This window comes from Scardinius erythrophthalmus (assembly GCF_964197995.2).
Source record: "Scardinius erythrophthalmus genome assembly, chromosome: 25".
Taxonomy (NCBI): domain Eukaryota; kingdom Metazoa; phylum Chordata; class Actinopteri; order Cypriniformes; family Leuciscidae; genus Scardinius; species Scardinius erythrophthalmus.
The window spans coordinates 18139156-18163370 of NC_138245.1; the positions used below are offsets into that span (position 1 = coordinate 18139156).

The 24215-nt window shown below is 37.1% G+C and overlaps 1 protein-coding gene across 5 annotated transcripts in view; it reads left to right on the forward strand.

The window, feature by feature from the left end:
* Positions 1–24215, forward strand: part of cadpsa (Ca2+-dependent activator protein for secretion a) — a gene marked incomplete at its 5' end in the record, with an annotated part of 132796 nt that overhangs the window by 6668 nt on the left and 101913 nt on the right. For all 5 annotated transcript variants that reach the window (XM_081357538.1, XM_081357537.1, XM_081357536.1 and 2 more), the window contains 2 exons: positions 15924–16037; positions 18864–19196. In XM_081357538.1, the coding sequence (XP_081213664.1) occupies positions 15924–16037; positions 18864–19196 (447 nt within the window). The remainder of the gene's footprint in view (positions 1–15923; positions 16038–18863; positions 19197–24215) is intronic.

Below are 24215 nucleotides of genomic sequence, written 5' to 3' on the forward strand. Positions count from 1 at the left end.
ACGATTATTTGGGTTAAGTAAGTTAAATAAGTTGAAACAATGTGATCTTATGGCTTCAACAAACAACCTTGTAGCTCACAGTTGGTCTGTCTTGATTGGTTTATCATCAGTTAGAGTTAAACTCTATATGGCAGCTGTCGGATTGGAAGTCCTGCATTACAGCATGATTGGTTTTACAGTATGATTTGAACTTCAAAAGGGTTAAATACCATTGTTAGAACATTTTTATTCCTGATTTGAGATCGTTCAAACATTTGATGTTATGTCAAACTATTCTTGTCTAACACTTTTGGAGATTTCAGCCTTTCCCCATTTTAAGCACAAATAGGAGCTATGCTGTACTGTATGTGTGTGACTGGACCACCAAGATGGCCTTTGAGTGCAATGAATTGCCTTAAAAGGATTTTAGGATTACGTTCCATGATCTGATCATTCTCCATAGAATATTGTAACATTGGACAAGAAATGAGAACGATCTAAATGGTAAGCATGTAGTGAAAGGTATCTCTCTCTGGTGATCCTCCAAGACATAAGCTGCTAGCTGTGTAATTTGATGCCCTTGCAAGTGTGTTGATTGAGTTATTGTATGACATCATTTACCACCACAGTCTACTCTACATACAGAATAATAGCACTACGTTATCACAAAGCAGCATTTTCAGAGGTGATATGATAAATCTCCTCTAAACTGTTGTGTCTGTCTTGTCAAGATGACAATTATTTGCTCAATTTAAATTACAGGGCTTATTCTTGAGATGCCATAGATGTGGCGTTAATTACAGCCTTGTTTAAAACAATGGCGGTATCGTTTCCTCTCTTTGAGTCTTGTATTGTTATAACAAATACCTATTTTATTGCATTTAGCCATTTCTCTGTTTTTTTGGTGGCAGAGAGAAAGGAAGATTATTCGAGAGAGTGTATTGATATCTCTCCATAAATCCATTTTCTTTTCCACTCCCTCGCTGAGCAAAGAGGCGATGTTCAACGCCCGCCTTTCGTTTGGGAGGGCAAGAATCTGAAAGGCCATTGTGTTCGAGACAAACCATAACCCAGATAAGAGCTCTCTGTCTGTGAACGGTCTGCCGAGGTGCCTCTCACAGCTAATGTGTAGTGTAGACGGATGCATCAAAATGGCCTTAAGAGCCCTACTAGCTGAATAGGCCTGATCTGAGGTCAGCATGCTTTCATTGTGGGCTGAAGTTCTTGATGTGCAGGCAGGGGGGGAAATTGTTATTGTGATTGGCTGCCATGATGGGTTCAGAATCAAACGCTGGCTGATCTTGGGTCAGCTGCAAGTGAGAGAGGCACGTAAACTAGGCTGTTATTGAAAATCCATACAAAAGAATTCTGGAATTAGCTCAGATTGAAAATTAAATAAAATATATTTTATTATATAAAATATCTAATTATAAAATATCTTTTTAATAAATATCTAGTGCAGTCATGAAAGGCACAGGCAGTTCAGTCACTAGAAGGCGCAGGCTGATAGGTTCTTTACATGCAATCTTCAAGCAATCGCATAATTTCTGCATGGCACAAGCTGATTGGCCTCTGCTGATCCTATAGCCAATGAGATTGCTTGCTCAACATTCAAATAGTCACATGCTTAAAGGGGTACTTCATCTCTGGAAAGATGAATGTGTATTTAAAATAGGTAATTTATGTAGAAGAAATGTGAAATTATTTTTGAATTTGGAGCTTTCTAGACTGAGAAAATCCAGAAAATGTATTTTTGGCTTATGTGGATGAAAGACAACAACTCCCAGAATGCACTTGCTTCGCTGCCCTACGAGGCCACTCCCAAGCCACGCCTACCGGTAAGAGAGCGCAGTTGAAAACAACAAGGCTAGGCTACTAGTGAGACTCCGTGACGAGTTTGCCCGGGATTTCGAGATCGCCCAAAATGTCAGGGATTCGGCATTTGCGTTCTACAGTCGCCATCCATTATGTTTCATTATGTCCGGGAAAAAGAGGATGGTAACCCCTACTACTCAGCTTTCTCTTACTACTCAGCTTTCTCCACAGAACAAGAGCCTGCTAGCTTAGCTTCCAAAGAAAGACGGCTGATACTGTGTACATTCTGTGAGTGAGATCCCACCCTCTATGGGCGGGTTGAAAACATGCGGAACGAGCTCCTACTACTGGCTGTAGTCTTTAGCCTCTGGCCAAAAAATCCTCAGATGACGCAACATGACGATGTTTTCCAGACAAAAAATACATATACTGTATCTCTCGTCTCAGGGGGATATGAGGGTGGAAAGCACAGTAATTCGAAAATACTACAGGTTTTCTACTAATATAAAGCTTAATGCTAAATCCTGAAGTATCCCTTTAAAGGGGTCATGACTGGATTTTTTAAAAATAATTTTAATGTTCCTTGAGGTTATCTTATAATGTTATTAAAGGTTTTTTTGCACAAGAAAAAAAATATATTTGCAGAAAAACTTATTTTGAACCTTCGTTTTGCCCCTCTGTCTGAAATGATCCATTTATAAGGGGGCGGCTCCTTTAAGGCTTGTCAATAAACGGCCATTGTTATGATTGGTTAACGTCATTGCATAGGAAACAGTATCAGCGGCCACTCGCTATTGCACATGAGTAAATGTTTTGAAAATATTATCAATATAAAACCATCATTTACAGGCAAAGCATTATGAAATCTTTTGCTTATGGTTTGTGATGCAGCTACTGTCAGATCCAATACAGTTGACTGCTTCATCTTTCAACAAAAGTTTCTTTGTGAACTCTTCATTATATGTGCCTTGTTTACTAAAAATGTTCTGAACAAACTCTTCCATTTGTCGACAGATTCAAGTGTGTGGAGTAAGTCAGAAAATGAACGCGCATCTGTATACCTTATGTAGTGTAGACAGCGTCAGTGATTATAATGGGTTCTATTTGCTTTAGACACGACACGATGCAACGCTCACATCCAGTGTAGGCCGTTAAGTGACTGAATTCCAGTGGGTGGGGCCTATGGTGCAATGATGTATAACTATTTGTCGATGCTCTGGAGGCAGTCATATGCAAATGTATTTTCCTGTGTGAAGTCACATATCCTGTAATATCAAAACGAGCCGTTTGTGGACCTTGATTAAATAAATGCTTTGTTTATAATGAGGAATATGTTTTAAAGGGGTCATCGGATGAACATTTTCCACAATTTGGTATGATTCTTTAGGATGTAAAGTTTGTAATATACTTTGGTTAAAATTCCTCAATGGTTGTGTAAAACAACACCCTCTTACCTCCTCAAAAATAGCTCTGTTCACAGCGACCCCGTTTCGGTGCATGTCTCTTTAAATGATAATGAGCAACTGCTCACCCCACCCCTCTCTTTCATGGGGGGTGTCGACTGGCTGAGGGCAGAATATTGAGTGTTTAGACTTTTCGAGGATTAAAGGAGAACTCGGCAACTCTAGCGAATTCTAGTCACTTCTTCGCTGATTTTCCCTTTTGTTGTCGCATGTTTTCCCCACGAGCTCCCCCTACAGCTGTGGTGGGGCGTATATTTCACAACACGGTCGTAAAAAACTCACTTGCGGCGGCCTCCTCCCCCTCTCTACCGCTGCTCATGTGCGTTTGTTTTGATCGGATCAAGCCAACTGTATCGTGTGGAGCTTTGTCTACCGAGGTGGGTAATCTGGTAATACATCATACATGCGTGTGTGTTTATGTCGAATTGCCGTAAAGCAATTAGTGTTTCGCGCTCGTTCTCGTTCTCATTCTCGCTTCTCACGAGACTTCCAATTTCTATCTTGCCGGGACGGTAGTCTCCAAGTTGTAAGGTTGGTTTTCCGCCTGGGAACGCTGGGGGGAGCGGGGAAAGTCACCAATATCACCAGAACAGGTTGTTTAACCATCCAAATGATTTCTAGACAGTTTTATTAAGTTAAAAAAGTTACCAAGTTCTCCTTTAAAAAAAGGAGTGAATGGATGTTTTTCAGTGTATGGTGGTTGTGTCCACACACTGCAAAGACCATGCAAACCATATAAATGTGAATTTGGCATCCGATGACCCCTTTAAGCTATGAAACTTGCCAGAAGCTTTAATGGTACAAAGACCTCTTAGATGTCAAAACATCAAGACAAATTTGATTTCTCATGTAATATCCAATTTCGAGAGTTGTCATGATTGATTTTTTTTTTTTAAATTATCATTACATTATTTTTTAATGTAATGTAATTCGATGTTTTGTTTGCAGAAATCAAACCTGTATCTCCCACATGAGCACCACTGCACATACACATGCCTCACACGTGAATGTATATTCATTCCATTTGCTTTTTATGTTTCTATTTTTACGTTTTTGGAAAGAAGTGAGTTGAAACAGAAATCGCTACATTCGTGCACATTTGCCTGTGTGGATTCAGCAAACGTTTGTCTAACACTACCAATAATGAGCAAAGCACACACAGATGTATGTGTATCCTTGATGAGTGTGTTTATTTTTTTATGAACTGGTGTTTGCGAGCATGTGCTTGAATAAAGGCAGTAGGAGGATGACCACTTCATTTGCTTTGTTGGTTGTTTGTAATCTGGGATTACGCATCCATTTGCCTTCTGTGATGATCGGTTACATAACAGTCTCTATATGCACAAGACTTTCTGTGTGATTTAAGACTGTTCAAAGATACATTTACACATATATATGGTGGACAGCAGTATGTTTTTAGATATGCTGACGGTATTAAAAATGATCATTAGTGAACAGGATTTCAATGATTACAAAGTAGGCCTACTACTGGAATTAAAACTAAATCCTTTCCAGATGGGTTCAAATGAAGGGTGTCTCGAAGTAGTACTTTTCATTTTCAGAACATGTTATAAAACTTTTTCTAAGGCACGTTTATAAAAGTTACTTAAATGCTCTAATTAAACCAAGGCCTGTCTGTGAAACCAGGCTATGAGATATGAAGTCACATTGTGAGACTTGAAGTGACAGTTATGACAAATAGTTGCACTTGGGAAGAATAAAGTCGGGAATTGTTAGATAAATCATAATTGTATGTGAGAAATAAAGTTGAAAATGTGAAATATGAAGTAGCAATTGTACGATATTAAGTCATAATTGTGAGAAATAAAGTTGCAATTACAAGAAACAAAAATGCAAATGTAAAATATGAAGACGCAATCACCTTGTTTTTTACTCTGTTTACGACTTGGCAGTTTTATGTGGAAGCCTGTTTACGCCTTCAAAGAAGCAAATTGACAAATAGCTCAGTGTCTGCTTAACATGCAGGGTTTTAATGACTACACAATATTATACAATTACCTTTCAGTGAACACTCTGTCAAAGTTTGAAGTCTGGAGCGCTTGCTTTACTGTCAACCATCAATGCTGGAACGCAGGCAGCATCAGTCATAAACCGAACATAACATCCAGAAGACATGAAAAGAAAGACCGCAAGAGAGACAGACAGACAGGCAGAGACTCAAGGGACATGAAAGCAGTGTGTCTCTATCCCGGGTTTACTGATCGCTAATGGGAATCTGTTCTCAGTGAGAAACTCCAGCCGCCTTTCCCACGCAATCAACATGAGTCCAGTGGGCACCTGGGTAACACACACGCACACGCACAAACACGCGCGCGCACACACACACACAGGCACATTCCTGACAGGCGGTCTTATGAGTTCACAGAGTGTATAAATGACACAAATGCAAACGTTGCAGTATAGATCACTCTATTAATAGTATTATAAGATGCATGAAAGTAGATTTATTGAATTGAAAATTTTTTGAAAAAAAAAAATTGTTTTTACATACAGTACATTACCGTTCAAAGGTTTGGAGTTGGTAGGATTTTTTGCTTTTATACTCACCAGAGCTACATTTATTTGATACAAAATACAGTAAAACATAATATTGTGAAATATTTGTACAGTTTAAAAGAACTGTTTTTTATTTGAATATATTTTACAATGTAACATATTCCTGTGGCCAAGCTGAGTTTTCAGCATCATTACTCGTCTTCAGTGTAACATGATCCTTCAGAAATCATTTTAATATGCTGCTTTGGTGCTCAAGAAACATTTCTTATTATTATCAATGTCGACAGCAGCTGTGCTGATTCATATTTTTGTGGAAAGTGATCCCCCCCCCCCCACACACACACAATTGTTAGATGTTTTTGTAACAAAGTGAGTCTTTACTCACTTTTGATTACTTTAATGCATCCTTCCTGAATAAAAGTATTAATATGTTTAAAATAAAATACATTTAGATTCATTTAAATTAATGAATCAATCAATCATACCCTAAACTTTTCAATGGTAGTCTTAAAGGGTTAGTTCACCCAAAAATGAAAATTCTGTCAGTAATTACTCACCCTCATGTTGTTCCAACCGCGTAAGACCTTCGTTCATCTTTGGAACACAAATTAAGATATTTTTGATTAAATCTGAGCGCTGGATCACTTCTCCATAGGCTGCTAGGTGACCGAAACTTGCTGGCCCAGAAAAGTTATTAAAGAGATCGTTAATATAGTCCAAGTGACTACAGTGGCTTAATCTTAAGTATATCAAGCGATGAGAATACTTTTTGTGTGCAAAAACAAACAAAAATAACGACTTTATTCCACTATTTATTTCCTTCTCTCTGGGCCTCGTAGTGTTTTTGCGCTGCGCGTCTGTGTTGCACGTCAACACGCATCACACACATGACCAGCTTCGGCCAATTGTGAGCCTACGTGGTGACGTGTAACACAGACGCGCTACACAAAAACACTACGTGAACCAACTAGAGGCCCAGAGAGAAGGAAATGAATAGTGGAATAAAGTCGTTATTTTTGTTTGTTTTTGCGCACAAAAAGTATTCTCGTCGCTTGATATACTTAAGATTAAGCCACTGTAGTCACTTGGACTATATTAACGATCTCTTTAATAACTTTTCTGGGCCAGCAAGTTTTGGTCACCTAGCAGCCTATGGAGGGGTGATCCAGCACTCAGATTTAATCAAAAATATCTTAATTTATGTTCCGAAGATGAACGAAAGTCTTACGGGGTTGAAACAACATGAGGGTGAGTAATTACTGACAGAATTTTCATTTTTGGGTGAGCTAACCCTTTAACGGAACAAGAGGGTAAAGTAACAAGTACCACTTTAATTTACAGCCCCCAGATGTCACATCCTGTAAGCCCCCTGTAACTTAATAGAACAAGAGAGTAATAAGCACCACTCAAGAGTATATTTCTACAGTATTTAAAAAAAAAAGGTTGCAATACTTTGTTTTACTTGTCATGAAACACAGAAGCCCAATCTAAAACAGCTGTACTTTTGCTATCAAAATAAATTACTGGATACATGCACTGATAAGTACCCCATAATTTACCTAACCCTATCATAATAATATAAATACCCCTTAGTTCTAAAATACTTCCAGAATAAAATATTTAATATTCCTGGTTGTTACCCCTTCATTCCCCAAACTTTACATATTGTTCCCTTATACATGTATGTACTTTATATAGGTACACTATAATTACAGAAAGATAAGCTATAAATTCATTTTACTCATGCAGCACTTCGGTGGCTCTAATTTAAAGTGTTACCAAACCGACTTGCATTAAAACATCAAAGTTTTGTCTCAATATCATTTAAAGTCATCATGAAATGAATTCATTTCCTTACTCGTTATATGTTCCTGTTCTTATTGCACAATTTGTTGACAAAGGCTTTTTCCCAAGGTTTTTTTTATGTGATTTTAATTGTAACGTAAGTCTTTGTAACCTTCCGAAATGTTACAGCTTGCTCCGCCTCTGCGACAAATGTAATTTTCTTGTGTCGTCACTAAACCCTCTTATTTGTCAACCCCTCCCCTTCTAACCAACAAGCCAGCCTGGTCCCATCATATTTTTTTCTCTCTCTCTTTGAATATTGTTTTTCACTCAGAAACGTAATATTATGGAATTGAAATAAGCTGACTTTAACAAATGAACAATTTAATTTTTTTTCTGTAATTGTTTAAAGCATTTACAAAATATTAAAGCATGATATTGTAACACTCTTGCTCATATCCAAGGTAAATCATCAAAACTTGAATCCCTTACATGTGTTTTATTTAACTAAATACATTGTAATCGGCTGAAACTCATGAGTGGGTTACTTTACTTCCTAAACGAGCACCCGAGTCCATGTTGCTTTCACATTCACGTGAATCACGCCACAGTTTGAGAGCAACTGAACTCAGACCACCTCCTCCAGGTAGTCTCAGGCTCTGAGTCTGTACCTTGTTGCCCACCCGGGTCTGCATGACAGCTTTCACATTCGCAATTTTTCATGCGAACTGGTCGTTCCGAACTAAACTGCCAGTGTGAAAACGTCCTAAGTGGTTTGCTTTCAAACCAGTAGCTGATTCACACTTGCTGCTTGATCTTTATCCAATATATTTCTAGATCATTATATTTGTTCTTTGAAACGATATGCTGTCTACACAGCTAAATATGCTAGAAATTACATCATCTTGAAGCCCCTTATTTTACAGTAAAGCTTATGAGTCAAACAATACAGTCTTGCTTTCTGACTGAGTGACATTTGAAAAGCTTTTCTTGTGTCCCACGAGCTCTCTCTCCCACTCATTATTGTCTCTCTCTCAAACTGGTAAACAGAGCAAAAAAAAAAAGAAAGAAGCCATGGACATGGTATGTTGACTCTCCTGTCGAACAAAACCAAATGCGACGCTCCGTTGAGCGTGAAGGGAAGCAGAGTCTCTTCTCTGTGAAAAACAGCTCTCTGTGGAAGAGCTATTGCTGGAATTATGTGCTTTCAGCAATAGGAAGGTCACATCGAGGACCGGCACATTAAGGGAGAATGCACAATAGGATCAACAATTTATATAGACCATGCTGAAAAACTCTCAAGTGCCCTCCTAAACGTAGCAGAAGTCAATTTAAATGTGTAAACCTCACTCTGATCCGTGCGCAGGGCTTAGGTCGGCTCTAATAAAGTCCTCCGAGTCAATTTTAACCTCTAGCTTAGTGTTTTTTTTACATCCTCAGAACATGGACTTTTTCTAGTCGTCTGTTAAATCATATAAGCTTCCCTTCCCCCCACATGTCCCCACCCCCACTCCGGTGGCGGAAAACACTGTGGATGCCAGTAAGGTTTTAGCAGATTGATACTACCCAGCCTTTGCCATCATTATCTAGTATTGTAGTTAGCATGTGTGTGTTTGTGATAGTAAATTACTACCTATGGATTCAATGACAAGGGTCTGTGTTTTGTCAGTTGCTATAGTTACCAGCAACAGGCAGGTGTGAGGTGGATCTAAGGTTGCATGTGTGTAGCCTGTAGCAGTTTTACAGTTCGCACACAAAGAGACTGTATAACAAAACTGGACTAATGTACATTATTTAGCTTCTGTGAATCAGAGTTCGAAACATAACAGTTTACGAACAGAGAAAGGGAGGGTCTGCACGGAGAGCGTGAGAGTCATTAGCTGTATTTATTGCTCCAGCTGCACCAGCGTGTGCCAACAGCAGTGAAATAGCCATAACCCAACGTTTAACAACATGATAGTTTAATCTTTACAGGGAGGAAATGAGTCATTTCCAAAGAATTAAAGAAGAGGAAAGGATTGACGGGAGAGAGGGATGGAGGAGCAGAAGAGTTGAATGATTCATTAAAAATTTCCAATTAAATTCAGCTCAGTCATTAATCCCATGACCATTCGTTTTGGAGAGTCTCTGGTGACAGGCTGTTCATTCATTACACTGTACACTTTTTGATATTCAACACTGATATGATTTTTAATACATCATGCTTGCAATGCCAGCTGTGGTGTTGAAATCAAATGGCATTAGATCAACAGCTTAGGCTGTATATTGTGTATATTTTATGTATATTTTAGAAAAGCAGAGGAAAGACTGAAATACATTTACATGTATTCATTCATAATGACTTGCACTGGATTCAAGGTATAGATTTGTACCATATAGTGGTTAGTGTCACTAACCACTTGGCTCAGTCAGCTTGAGATTGACTTTTTAAGAAATTTAGCATATGTGCATGATACCATTCAGCAGTTTTTGAGATTTCAGAATTTCTTATACTTGCATGACTTAAAATAGCTGCCCTAGTGCATTAATAAGATGGGGTGGAATTTAAAAGAGTACTGAAAAAATATACTCAAGTAAATGTACCATTACTTTCAAAAAAATGTCCTGTGAGAAGAGTCAAAAGTACTTGTCCAAAAAAACTACTTGAGTAAGAGTAAAAGAGTTGCTTATTTAGTACTCACGAGTAGTGAGTAATGAGTACTGAGCTGCGGATTCAATCCCACCTTATGAAAGACACTGTACACTGCAATTAAAAAATGTACAAAACACTGTACAGACTGTTATTCACATCCTCTTTTACTATGTGTCAGAAAGAATGAAGAATACTTTATTCTTTGCGCGTCTCTCTATATCGGGGTGCCCAAACTTGGTCCTGGATGGTTTAGCTCCAACTTGCCTCAACACACCTGCCTGTAAGTTTCTGGAATGCCTAAGTAAGACCTTAATTAGCTGTTCAGGTGTTTAATTGGGGTTGGAGCTGAATTCTGCAGGACAGTGGCACTCCAGGAGCTGAATGGACTCACTCTGTAAAAAAATGGGAGTGGGATTCCCCGCAATATGAATGTGGCACTTGCGGGAGTTATTAAAGGCCCACTGAAGTGCCTTGAAATGCACAGCATTATTCAGTGCTTGATGTCATTTCCACTGAAACAGGAAGACAGAGTGGGACATATCGACCAGCTTCTCCCTTTTAAAAAAAATAGCCAATAGCGTTTTGTTTATATCACTTCATATAACTATATAACTACCACCTTGACATTTCAAAAAGTTCATAAAGAGATCGTAAAACTAATCCATATGAATTCAGTGGTTTAGTCCAAATTTTCTGAGGAGACTTGATTGCTTAATATGATGAACAGATTAAATTTGGTCTTTTATTCACATATAAACATTGATCAGTGAACATAAACAGAAGCTCAACCGAACCTGCATGACACGAGAACAAACCTCATTGGTTCTTGCTGAAGCTCAAACGTGCTGCATATCACCTCATTTGTTCTCACATGTCAAGTGAACAAGCTTGAGCTTCTGTTTACCAAAACTGATGTTGGTGAATAAAAGCCTAAATTAAATCTGTTCATATTATAAAGTGATCGTGTCTCTTCAGAAAATTTGGTCTAAACTGCTAAATTCTTATGGATTAGTTTGACGATCTCTTTATGAACTTTTTGAAGCGTTAACGTGGTAGTTGAATAGCTGCCAATGGAGGGACAGAAAGCTCTCAGATTTCATGAAAAATATCTTAAATTGTGTTCCAAAGTCTTGCGGGTTTGGAACGACTTGAGGGTGAGAAATTATGATAGAATTTTCATTTTGAGGTGAACTATCCCTTTAAAGTTTTCTATGAGTGATTTGATTTGACGAAAGTCACAAGACCGATCACACTCTCCCTAGCCAATCACGTTGATGGATAAAAATACAATTAAAACAAGCATGTTACAATCACAAACAGAGGGAAAATAGTGTAGTAAAAGTACAGTTAAATCACTTAAAATGTATTCAAGTAAAAGTACACAGTTTTTAAACTAATTAAAAAAGTAACATTTCTGATAAAACAACTTAATTTAAAAAGACTTTGGTGTGACTCAGGGATAGTTCACCCAAATGAAAATTCTGTCTAAATGTACTCACCTGTTTGACTTTGAGTTGAGAATAGCAAGATAGCATACTACTCTTTTTATTTTTGCCATATATTCCAGAAATAGTGGGAGTAGTATGATAGCAATATTAGCCTACTACTAGAATACATAGTATACTTAGGCTGAATTTGGAATAGCTTCCTGCTTTTCTTGTATTATTTCTGTAATAAATGACAAAAAAATTGCAGAAGTAGTATGTTAGTATATTAGCACACTACTAGGTATACATATACTTCATCTGAATTCAGAATAGCATGCTAGCGTACTACTCTTATCATTTTTGCCATATATGGCACAAATAGCATAAGTTGTATGTTAGTGTATTAGTATAGTTAGTATATTATCATAGTAGTGCACATGGTATACTTTGAATTAGGAATAGCATAATAGCATTTTCTTATATTGTTTCTGTCATATATTGTAGAAATTGCAGGAGTAGTATGTTACTATTAGTATACATAGTATATACTTTAGCTGAATTCAGAATAGTATAATTATTCTACTCTTAAACTCATTAACAAACATTCTACTCTCATTGTTTCTTCCATATGTGTCAGAAATCTCAGGAATAGTATGCTAGTATGCTATCAGTCACTAGGTTAGCAGTTGACCCTTTTCACATTTTCGGGTTTTTCAGAAGCGGAAGTCGTCATAGTTGGGTAAACTTCTATAGCAGTAAATGAGAGACCACATTAAATATATGTTGTGTTCCCATTTGCTCAAATAGCAGATGAAAAACCTCCACGATAGCATTTTCACACTTTCAAAAAGAGGAAAAAAATAGAAGAGAGAAAGAGATAAATTTTACCATCACTCCCACAGCCGCTGTATTAGAAACACCCTCACAGCAGCGTTAACTTGTTTTTCCACTTGGGTGGAACATTTTCTGAGTAATTCTCTAGGGCCAGATTCCCAAAACATTTAAATTCTTCGTAACTGCTAAAATGTGATGTTCTTAAGAAAATATTTGAGAATGTCGTGGATATTTTCCTAAACCTAACTATCTGGGGCGTCTGCACTCGACACCCAACTGATCTTAATATCTCTGGCGTCTGCTCTCGACACCAATACCTTAAACTCTCTGCTCTTGCGTCTTCAGTCGACAACTGGCCGAGTTTCTAACTAACTTGCTTCCCTAAACTAGCTTCCTGCGCAGGAATAAATCGACAAACAGACCTGCAAATGTCCTTTAAATGCTTTAATCACGGCCAGGAGATCTTCCCGAGCAGTTCTCAGGGGATCTCTCCCAAGAAGCAAGGCCGGAGGATCTCAGACTAATTCCATTGAGAATCCCACCGAAAAACACATATACAACAGTTTTTATAGAATCAAGAAAACAAATAAGACTAACATGTCACCTTCAATATGATTGGTTCAATTGGTTCAAAAGCCCAACCTTTTCCCTCTGTCACTGGCATAAGCAAACTCTGATTACTTATCACAAGGTTTTTGCAAACTAGTCATGTCTAGTTTCAGTTCCCCTTTCTGTATTTATACACATACAGTCAGTCACAAGTTTTTCCCCAAAGAGTTTGGACACATTAAAAGCATATGAATGTTATTCCTGCAAGAAAAACAAATGTTAGTTGATTAATTAAAGTTGATTAATTAAAATTCACTCACAAGAACTTTTGAAGAATTTTTGAAGAATTACCAACTTCTTTGGATTTTTTCTTAAAAAATGTATTTACTTCTTTCTTAAGAACTAGCATTTTTTATACAAAATATAGTTTTATAAATGTACTTACTTAAAAAAAAAAATTAAATATAAAAAACTTTTTAGGATTTACAATGCTGATTAAAATGTCATCACAGTTTGCGAAAAGGGTCCATGTAGGATCCTCAACATTTGTGTGCCATTGTCATGGTGGCATAGAGAGAACATTACGATGAGTGTTTAGAGGATACGCTTTAATTGCTCTTCATCAGCAGCCTATCCACTATAATCACTCCTGCAGTTACCATGGGAGTAATAGAGATAATGCAGCTGCCTCTCATAGTTATGAGGTCATACTGATAACCTGAGAGGGGATAATGGGGTAAAGGGTGTGTTCATGTGTACTCTCAGTGACCATGACAACATACTCCATGAGGAGGAACACCTGGGATTTTAAAAGGATGTCCAACATTCAAATAAAGACACACACACACACACACACACACACACACACACACACACACACACACACACACACACACACACACACACACACACACACACACACACACACACACACACACACACACACACACACACACACACACACTCACACACACACACACACACACACACACACACACACACACACACACACACACACACACACACACACACACACACACTGATCTCATTGCTGAAAACAGAGACCATATGGCTTGAGACCCTGGAGGAGGGGACACTAAAATATCAAAGGCCTGCTGCTGTTTACTGGACAGGTGTGACAATCAATAGAAAATTAACTAAATGCCGTATCTCATTGAGTTAAATCAATGGTGAAATTAAAAGGAAATCATGTTAACATTGATCCTCTGATTAACAATTCACAGTGTGTGCATATCTGTATTGAATAAAGACAGACCAAATGAAACTGTAACCATTGCATAGCATCTTTTTAAAGTCATCATGAAATATAAATGGACACCATTTTATTTTTTAATGCAGTCCTGTCTTGTAAACGATTTGTTGATGTACGTTGTTAAAATATATTTGTTTCAATCAAAATAACGCATTTTCAGTCTCAACCACGTTTTCCAATTAATCCAATATCATGTTGCACTTGGAAATGCGTCACATTTCATAAGTAAAATGGATTATGACTGGATTCATTGTAGAAAATTACCCATAATGCTTTAGAACAATGGTGTGAAGTATACCCTTTCATTACTACATGCTCTTTTGAACATTTCAGGTTGTTTCAGGTTGTGTCATATCATAGTACAACTACTGTGCTATCATTTCTATCTTTTTATTTTGTACCACTTATATCAAGGTAACTTGGCCAACTGTGTAACTAACCTTTAAAGTATCACAAAGGACTAAGCAATGAGTCATATGGCTATTGTCAGTACGTTATTTTTCTTTTGTTATGAATCATTTCATCCACAAGGTGGGTTCATAAAGCCAGAACTCTCTCTTATGCACAAAAACTGATCAAATTCATCTCATTTCTTATCCCTATTTAACTGTAAAGCCCAAATTTTTTACCAAATGGCTTACTTTACTTTTAAATTCTTATGGAAGGGAGAAAAACACACAAGGGAGGAGAGGAACGCAGGATAAGCTCTATAATTATCAATTCCTTGACTCGGTTATGAGACAAGAGATTCAGTCTGCTCTCAGCCTCTTAATAATTTGTGTGTTGCGAATATGGGCGAAGTGGAGAACACCTCAGTGTCACAAATGGAACATGAATACCGGCTAAGCAGAACAGAAAACAGCTTTGAAAATATTAAGAAGAAAAAAAAAATAGGCTTAACTGTTAAAAAGCCAAGCTTCCAAACACAAAGATCATGGTTTCATATCCATATAATGAGCAAAACTCATTAGCAGCTGTAGAGCTGTAGCACTCTGTGGGCAATCACTGTAATGTAGATGCTTGTTTCACATTTCTTTCAAATCGAGTCTCTATCCAGATGGATAAAGATGTTTTGAGATGGTCAGTGTCCCTCATCTTCAGTTGTCTAGAGGTTTTATGTGGTCTCTTGGCTGAAATATGATCTGTTTTTGCAATGTAAAATTGGCAAGAGGTCTAATACTTACTGGGGAAAAAATCTGTTACTGTTAAGTGAGGCTTGGCTTCTTTTTTTTTTTGCAGCTCAAGGGCCACATTCATCTGTTCATCAAACGCTAATTATACCATTAAGTGAAAGTCAAACTGATCTTAGGTCAAGGCAGAATGAAAACTTATTCCAACTTCCACTGATGGATTCAAATGGAACATTTGCTGAGTAATTATCTTGGGCCGGATTCCCAAAACATTCAGAATAAAATTCTTTTTAACTATTATATCAAATTAGATGTGCTTAAGAAAATATTTGAAGAAATGCTCTTTGGAACATTCTTACAAACTTTGGAATTTATCTTAAAAAATGTCTTGACTTCTTTCTTAAAAAGATTTTTTTTTGTGAATCTTGCCCTGGTCACCAAATAACAACATTGCATTGTTTTTTAATTGTAACATGAAGTGAAATTCAGTAATATATTTCAATTTCTGTCTCATTTCAGATCAGCAAGCAGCACCTTCAGACAGTGAAAGATCGTTTCCTGGCCTTCCTGAATGGAGATACCCAGATTGTAGCCGATGAGGCCTTCATCAACGCTGTCCAAAGCTACTATGAGGTTAGGCTCATTTTATTCATCAATGCAACAAGTCTGGAGTTACACTTCCAGTGGATCTCAAACTAGCTCATGTTAAACCCAACCCATACAATGCTGTTCAAAAGTTGGGGTCGGTAAGATTCTTATAAATGTTTTTCAAAGAAGTATTCTCACCAAGGCTACAATTATTTGATCAATAACACAGAAAAATCAGTAATTGTGAAATATGATTACAATTTAAAAACTTTTAAAATATATTTAAAAAAATAAAAATAATTTATTCCTGTGATAGCAATGCTTAATTTTCCAGCAGTCATTACTCCAGTCTTCTGTGTCATATGATGATCCTTCAGAAATATAATAATATAATAATTATTAATTTCAGTTTAAATAAAAAAAACTTACTTTTGAATGGTAGTGTACAGTATGTATCAGATCTCTCTTAAAGGGACAGGTCTACCGCTCACTTTATCTTTGTAACCCCCATATTAACTTTAAGTAATAGTTAATAGTTACTTATAAATAAATATGCATGAAAATAGGGTTATTTTGCAATGGCATTTGCAAATAAAAATGCCTTTTCATGATGTTTCAAACCAATAAGTGTTATTATAGAGTCCAGGGTGATTGTGTCGGTTGTTTAAAGCCGAATGAAAGACACAAACAGCAAAGAAATGGCTTTTTAAACCACATTATAGGCAAAAGTGCTTTTGAATGGTGCTGGAAGTCCTGGTTAGGTACCACTTGTTGACTTTTGAGGACATCTAACCGACTCCTTTGCATCTCCCATTAATATAATGCAGTTTAAAGGGGATTGTTTAGAAATGTTAAGCTGTTTGCTTCATTCTGATTTGATGAGCAGAGTAATCCATATTTTTGCATGTATTGAATACACAAGCAAACTGTTGCAATCAACCTGTTAAATGTTTCAAGTTACTTCAAGCCCAAAATGAAGAGGAAATAAATCCTTGCAAAGGATTTTATAAAACTTTGCCTTGCTGGTAAATAAGTAATCTCAAAAGTGATACATAATTGTATTTAAGGTGATATATAATCTTTTATGACCTAGAAAAGGTGAATTGGGAATAAATTGCAGCACAGGCTAGAGTAATGGGCGTAAAGGAGATTGCTCTCAGTATGGGTGGTAATTTAATGAGGTGAAACTAATGACCGAAATGCCTTTGTATTCAGTCACAGCCAAAGCCAGCTTTTTCAATTCAATTAAACCCTGAAACTCTTATTGAATTTGTGCTGGATGTTCCCTCTCTGTCAACTCATCTCCCCTGCTTATCCAGGCACGTTAAGGGAATTGTGTCCACTGAAGAGAGGTAGACTGAGGTAAAAAAATATGAGAGGTGAATGGTGAGAGAATAGATAAAATAAAAAGGGGGAAAGAATAGATTATTAAATAAATATAACCTTAAACCCTTCTACAGTCTTCAGTCAGGTTCTGCACTGCCAGATTCACACCAATTTTGTCTTGTTATGAATCAGGACTTGTCTGTATGACACAGCGACAATCTTGTCTAATTTAAGACAAAGTATTTTTCAAGTGTGTTGATCACCATTTAACAAGGTTGCGCTGACCTGCAGCCAATACTTTTGCTGCCAAAAAAATTGCTATGCTTGGAATGGAGAGAAACCGTCTTAGCCTCTGATTTTCTGAGTTTAGATCACACTTGAATCTGATTGATGGCTTCAGCAAGTCTATTTGAAGAGTTCAGATGCAAAAGAATCTAAGTGCCATCTGAAATTTTCTTCTAGAATGATCATTTTTATCAAGCTTGTATATTTAAGTTCAGTAATTTCACTTTAATGACAATTAATAGGTAATTTTCATTGCCATTTAAGTGAAATAACTGAACATAAACATACAAGCTTGATAAAAATGATCATTCTAGAAGAAAATTTCAGATGGCACTTAGAGGCTTTTGCATCTGAACTCTTCATTTACACTTTGGGGGTTGTTTGTTTTAATAAGCATTATACCACAAAATTCGTCTGAAAATGTATATACAATATGCATTTGTATACATATAAAGGAAATTATTGTGGCACAAATGAATGTTGAGGTTCATTTGAGTACAACCCAAATTGAGAATATGTAAATCTGAATATAATGTGAATTTTTAAACAGAACACTAGCCTACATATAATTATGATATATAAATCTATTAAAAATGACAATAACTGCATATATCCAGTAATGAGCCTCAAGCAGATTGCTGTTGCTATGGTAACTTCCTCTGGCGAATAGAGTATCTGTTTGTGAGTATCCATTTTTTATTCGCGAATGTCTCTTTAGCTTTTGTGTTTACTGAAATAAGATTTTTTTTTGAAGAAACAATAATTCAGCAAGAATACGTTAAATTGATCAAAAGATAGTAAAGACATTTATAATGGTCCTAAAGCTTTCTATTTCAAATAAATGCTGTTGTTTTAAACCTTCTAGCCATCAAAAAATCCTCAAAAATTGATCAAAAGATAGTAAAGACATTTATAATGGTCCTAAAGCTTTCTATTTAAAATAAATGCTGTTGTTTTGAACCTTCTAGCCATCAAAAAATCCTCAAAAACATACAGTATATAAAAAAGTATCATGGTTCCTATACAAAATATTAAGCAGGGCAACTGATTTCAGCATTGATAATAATAAGAAGTGTTTTTGAGCACCAAAACAGCATATTAGAATGATTTCTGAAGACTGGAGTAATGGCTGCTGAAAAATATACTAAAATAGAAAGCAGTTGTTTTACATTGTAATTTCACAATATTACTATTTTACTGTATTTTATATCAAATAAATGCCTGGTTTATTACTGTAACTAGATTTATCTTTGATCACAGATTTTCCTTAAAAGCGACCGTGTATCACGCATGGTCCAAAGCGGCGGTTGCTCGGCCAGTGACTCCCGTGAGGTCTTCAAGAAGCATATTGAGAAGCGTGTCCGCAGCCTGCCCGAGATCGATGGTTTGAGCAAGGAGACGGTCCTCAGCTCGTGGATGGCCAAGTTTGATACCATCTACAGGGGAGAGGAAGACCCACGCAAACAACAGCAGCGCATGACAGCCAGCGCTGCCTCTGAGCTCATTCTCAGCAAGGACCAGCTGTATGAGATGTTCCAACAGATTCTTGGAATTAAGAAGTTTGAGCACCAGCTGCTCTATAATGCTTGTCAGGTAAGCAGGGAAGATTTATGCAAGTCTGTTCAGTGTCAAGGAAGTGCAAACTAGTATCTGATACAGGATGTGAAAAAAAAAAATATATATAAATATATATATATAATTATGTGAGTCTGGGTTTGGCTCTGTAATCAGATTTTTGCCATGCTTTTCTTTTTTTTGGTAAAGATGACTAAATCCAAAGCACTCTGCGAGAGTTGGCTTGAAAGAAAGAGTAATTATGTGTTATTTCAAACCGCTTGAAACTGGTCTAGAAAGCATCTGCAGTAACCAGAAAAACACCTGTCAGGCTTCCTGAGGAAAAGTGACAGTGATTTATCTGAGAGGGTGTGAATTTGCAAATCATCCTTCAGTTAGAAGATTTTTTTATTAGACCTGCTGCAGAAATGTGTACATTTCAAACTCAAGTCAGAGGGTTGCCTACATTGACATGAAACTGACATGAAACGCATTGGGGCCTATTTTAACGATCTAACCGCATGGTCTAAAGTGCACTTAGGGCGTGTTCAAATCCACTTTTGCTAGTTTAATGATGGGAATAATGGTCGGTGTGCCCGGCAAATGTTCTAAAAGGGTTGTCCCTATTCTCTTAATGAGTAATGGGTGTGTTTTGGGGCGTAATATGCAATAAACCAATCAGAGTCTCATCTCCCATTCCCATTAAAAGCCAGTTGCGCTCGCGCCATGGCGGATTCACTATTTACATGGCGGAATTTGCAAGCGGAAAAACTGAACGCTTCTCTAGCGAGGAAACGGATTTGCTTGTGCGTGAGGTTAAAGTGTGCAAGCAGACCATCTACGGGACAAAGTGTACTTGCGTTGTGGACCCACCTAAAGGTGCACATTATTATTGTGCTTTTTAAATAATAATAAAGAATATCGCACCATTGACTAGACCAGGTTTCAGTTTGTCAATATTGACCAACCGAAACCTGGTCTAAAGTCAATGGCGCAATATTTTTCGCAAATGCACTTGCTATTTAAACAACGTGGAGCAGGACGTGAAAATGATAACTGCACCGGGCTGAAACTAAGAAAAAAACACTTGTGTCGTGCCTGGCGCTGTATGATAGGGCCTATTGACTGGAATCAAGAAGTCACACTTAGTCCACAGTAGATTAGGGGTAGGTGATATGACAAAAATCTTATATCACGATATGAGTAATTTTATTTCATGATAACAATATATATCATTATATATAGTAGTTATTTAGTTTTTTATGATATCAAAACGTTTGGTACCATTACAATTTCATAATTCTTGTCACCAATTTCAATATCATGAAAAAAAAAATCACTGAAAGTAAACAGTCAGTGATAAAATAAGAACAAAGAAACTTATTACAAACAATAGGACAAAAACTACAATAGAACAAACATAATCAAATGTAAACGTACAAATTTTGATTACAAACGTTATCAAATGTATAAAAAACACTGCAAAGTCTTCACTGTGTAAATTAAATATACATTTATTTTTAGTTACAAAAGTGATCCCGTCAAGAGAATTTTTCTCTCTTTTGTTGTTTGTTTAACATTAATGACACAGACGGCAGCAGGTATATTAGGCTGCTGTCACTTTAAGGCCGAATGCACGGATCCACATGTACGCTACACATGCATTTTCTTTCTCAACTGTTTACATTCACTTAAGACGCATGCTTAAGATGTGCATTTGTTACATAAGTATGTATATTTAAGCGTTCAAGCCTAATAAAGCACGTCTCTCAGACAGCGCACATAAACCATCTCCTTAGATACTGCGTACATATTGCGAAATTAGTTTTCTTTCATTGCTTAAAAAATGAATGATGAATTGTTTAATTGCCTATGAAGGCAGTGTTGACTATTCCAAATGCAACCAAATTAGTCAAATAATTAATCCAAAATTCCAGGAAAGGTGAGAATTCTTCTGTCCATTATTGGACTGTAAAGAACAATACTCAAATATCACCCACCCTACAGTAGGTTAAAGGGTTAGTTCACCCAAAAATTAAAATTCTGTCAGTAATTACTCACCCTCATGTTGTTCCAACCCCGTAAGACTTTCGTTCATCTTCGGAACACAAATTAAGATATTTTTGATGAAATCTGAGAGCTGGATCACTCCTCCTGCAGGCTTATGGACACTATACCTTGCTGGCCCAGAAAATATATTAAAGACATTGTTAATATAGTCCAAGTGACTCCAGGGGCTCAATCTTACGTTTATAAAGCGACGAGAATACTTTTTGTGCGCAAAAACAAACAAAAATAATGACTTTATTCCACTTTTCATTTCCTTCTCTCTGGACCTCGAGTTTTTTTAATGTAGTGTAATAGCGTAGCGCGTCTGTGTTTCACGTCACCATGAGCCTACGTGGTGACGTGCAACACAGACGCACTACGCTATTACACTACGTAAAAAGACTCGAGGTCCAGAGAGAAGGAAATGAAAAGTGGAATAAAGTCGTTATTTTTGTTTGTTTTTGCGCACAAAAAGTATTCTAGTCGCTTTATAAACTTAAGATTGAGCCACTGGAGTCACTTGGACTGTATTAACAACGTCTTTAATACATTTTCTGGGCCAGCAAGTTAAAGTGTCCATAAGCCTGCAGGAGGAGTGATCCAGCTCTCTGATTTCATCAAAAATATCTTAATTTGTGTTCCGAAGATGAACAAAAGTCTTACGGGGTTGGAACAACATGAGGGTGAGTAATTACTGACAGAATTTTCATTTTTGGGTGAACTAACCCTTTAAGACACCTTTATTTATATAGCGCTTTATACAATACAGATTGTTTCAAAGTAGCTTTACAGTGATAGCAGGAAAATTTTACATTTCAGCTGAAGTTAATTCAGTGTTGATTCAGCTCCTTTGTAAAGATCATTAATTATTGAATTAGTTCATTTAATTTACAAAGCAGTTCTGCAAAAAAAGAAAAGAAAAAAAGTCATTATCCAGCTCAGTTCAGTTCTCATACAACAGCGTCAGTAGTCAGATGAATAATATTGTTGAATATTAAGTGTCCCCAGCTAAGCAAGCGACAAAAGGTGACAAAATGGAGAAAAATACATTGGGAGAAACCAGTCTCAGTTGGGGGGTCAGTTCTCTTCTGGCCAACGAACGAACACATTGTCATTATGATTCAGGCTGCATCACAAGTCAGAGTTCAGATCGGGATTGGGAGAAATACTCATCCAGTTCCATTTGCTTGAAGATTGATTCATCACACCAGTATGGCTGAAGCTGGTCATAGGGTGTGTGTGGAGGATCTGTCTTGTTCTTGTGGTCTTTGCTGAGGATCTGTGCTGATGGCTGTTGTCGACGAGACCTTCACAGGGGATTGTCTAGTAGACACGGTGTCTGCTGATATTCATAGCTGTGTTGTGGTCATATCTAGGTGAAGGTCCAACATCTAATCTGGATACGGACTGGATCCGGTTGACTACGTTAACCTCGGGATAAGGATGAGACAGACTATTATTAGCGTACATGCCATTCTTCTTACGATGTAACAAGTACATCGGGTGTTATAAGTGTTCTGGGTTCTGTTTGACCTAATTTATGCAGCCTTACAATCATTTTACTTATTTGAATAATACAAATTGATAATGTGCTATGTGTATGCCAGGTTTAAGAGATCATTTAAAAATACACTATACAGATTGATATGAGTTGATAAGGTGCTGTCAGATTCATCCCAGATTCTATGCATGGTCATTTCCTGTTCGACTTCAGGTAAATGAAATGAATGGAGACCAGTAATGTGCGAGGTTTGTGTAAAAGCTATTTACGATGACAATTGCATAGATAGTGAATCATTGACTTTGCTTCAGGCAACAAGAAATGGTGTAGAATGAATGAAGAGAGCACAGTAGTGGCTGTAGATGGAAGAAGGCCAATGATGAGTGGGTTCCAGAACAATAGAATAGACAGAAAGAGAAAAACAAATAAAGAAAAGCAGAGGAGTGTTCAACTGTCACATTTCTACAGGATAATCAGAAGCTCTTTTCAAAAGTCAAGTCACCTTTATTTATGCAGCGCTTTATACAACACAGATTCTTTCAAAGCAGCTTTACGGTGATAACAGGAAAATGATTCAATGATGCAAACAGAGTACAGTCGTATACAGCAGCTGTAAAAGAAAATAGTGTTATTGTTCAACTGAAGTCTGTTCAGTGTTGATTCAGTTCCATTGTAAAGATCATCAATTATTAAATTAGTTCATTTCATCTATTAAGCAGTTCTGCAGAAAACAGCGATGAACTGCCTGTGAAGGCAGTATTTTAAGACTATTCCAAAAATTATGCAACCAAATAAGTACTATTATTGATCCAAAATGCCAGGAAAGGTGAGAATTCTTCTTTCCATTATCGGACTGTAAAGAACGATACTCGAATATTTTTTCTTTTAGCTATTTCAACAAAACTGAAAGGGTCAACGAATATGCTGTTCAGCTGTACTGAAATTCAAATAACACTGTGAAACACCTTCATACAGAAGGTTTCTGCAGATTTTGGGCAATTGTGGGATTAGTGACCAGTGGGGAAACAAAAGCACCGGTTCAAATGTAGGAATCTTCTATTCATCATCATGCCACTTTCTGCGTTCACACTGGAGCCAAGTGAGCCGATTTGAGCTTGTTCCATTTTGATCATCTTTCTATAAGCCTCATGAATCCTACTTACTGTGAGCGGAAGGTAATATCCTAGTAACCATAGCAACGGCTGACACGCCGACTGGGCCTTACCTCAAATCAAACCCTCAAATCACACCCAACGACACCACAGTCCTGTGGTTTACAAACGCTGGCATATTTGTCTCCTCCTTTAGCTTTGCTTCGCTGTCATTGTTACTGCTAGTTTCCACAGGATGCATACGTTTTTTTTTGTTTTGTTTTTTTCACAGCAGGCCGTTATTTCTTCTAAGCCCCTTCCTGCTTTTTAAATTAAATCTTGTTGATACTAGGCAGAGTCTGTGTTAAACAGCTGCGTCGATTGTGTGTGCGTGTGTCTATGTGTTTAACAGCATTC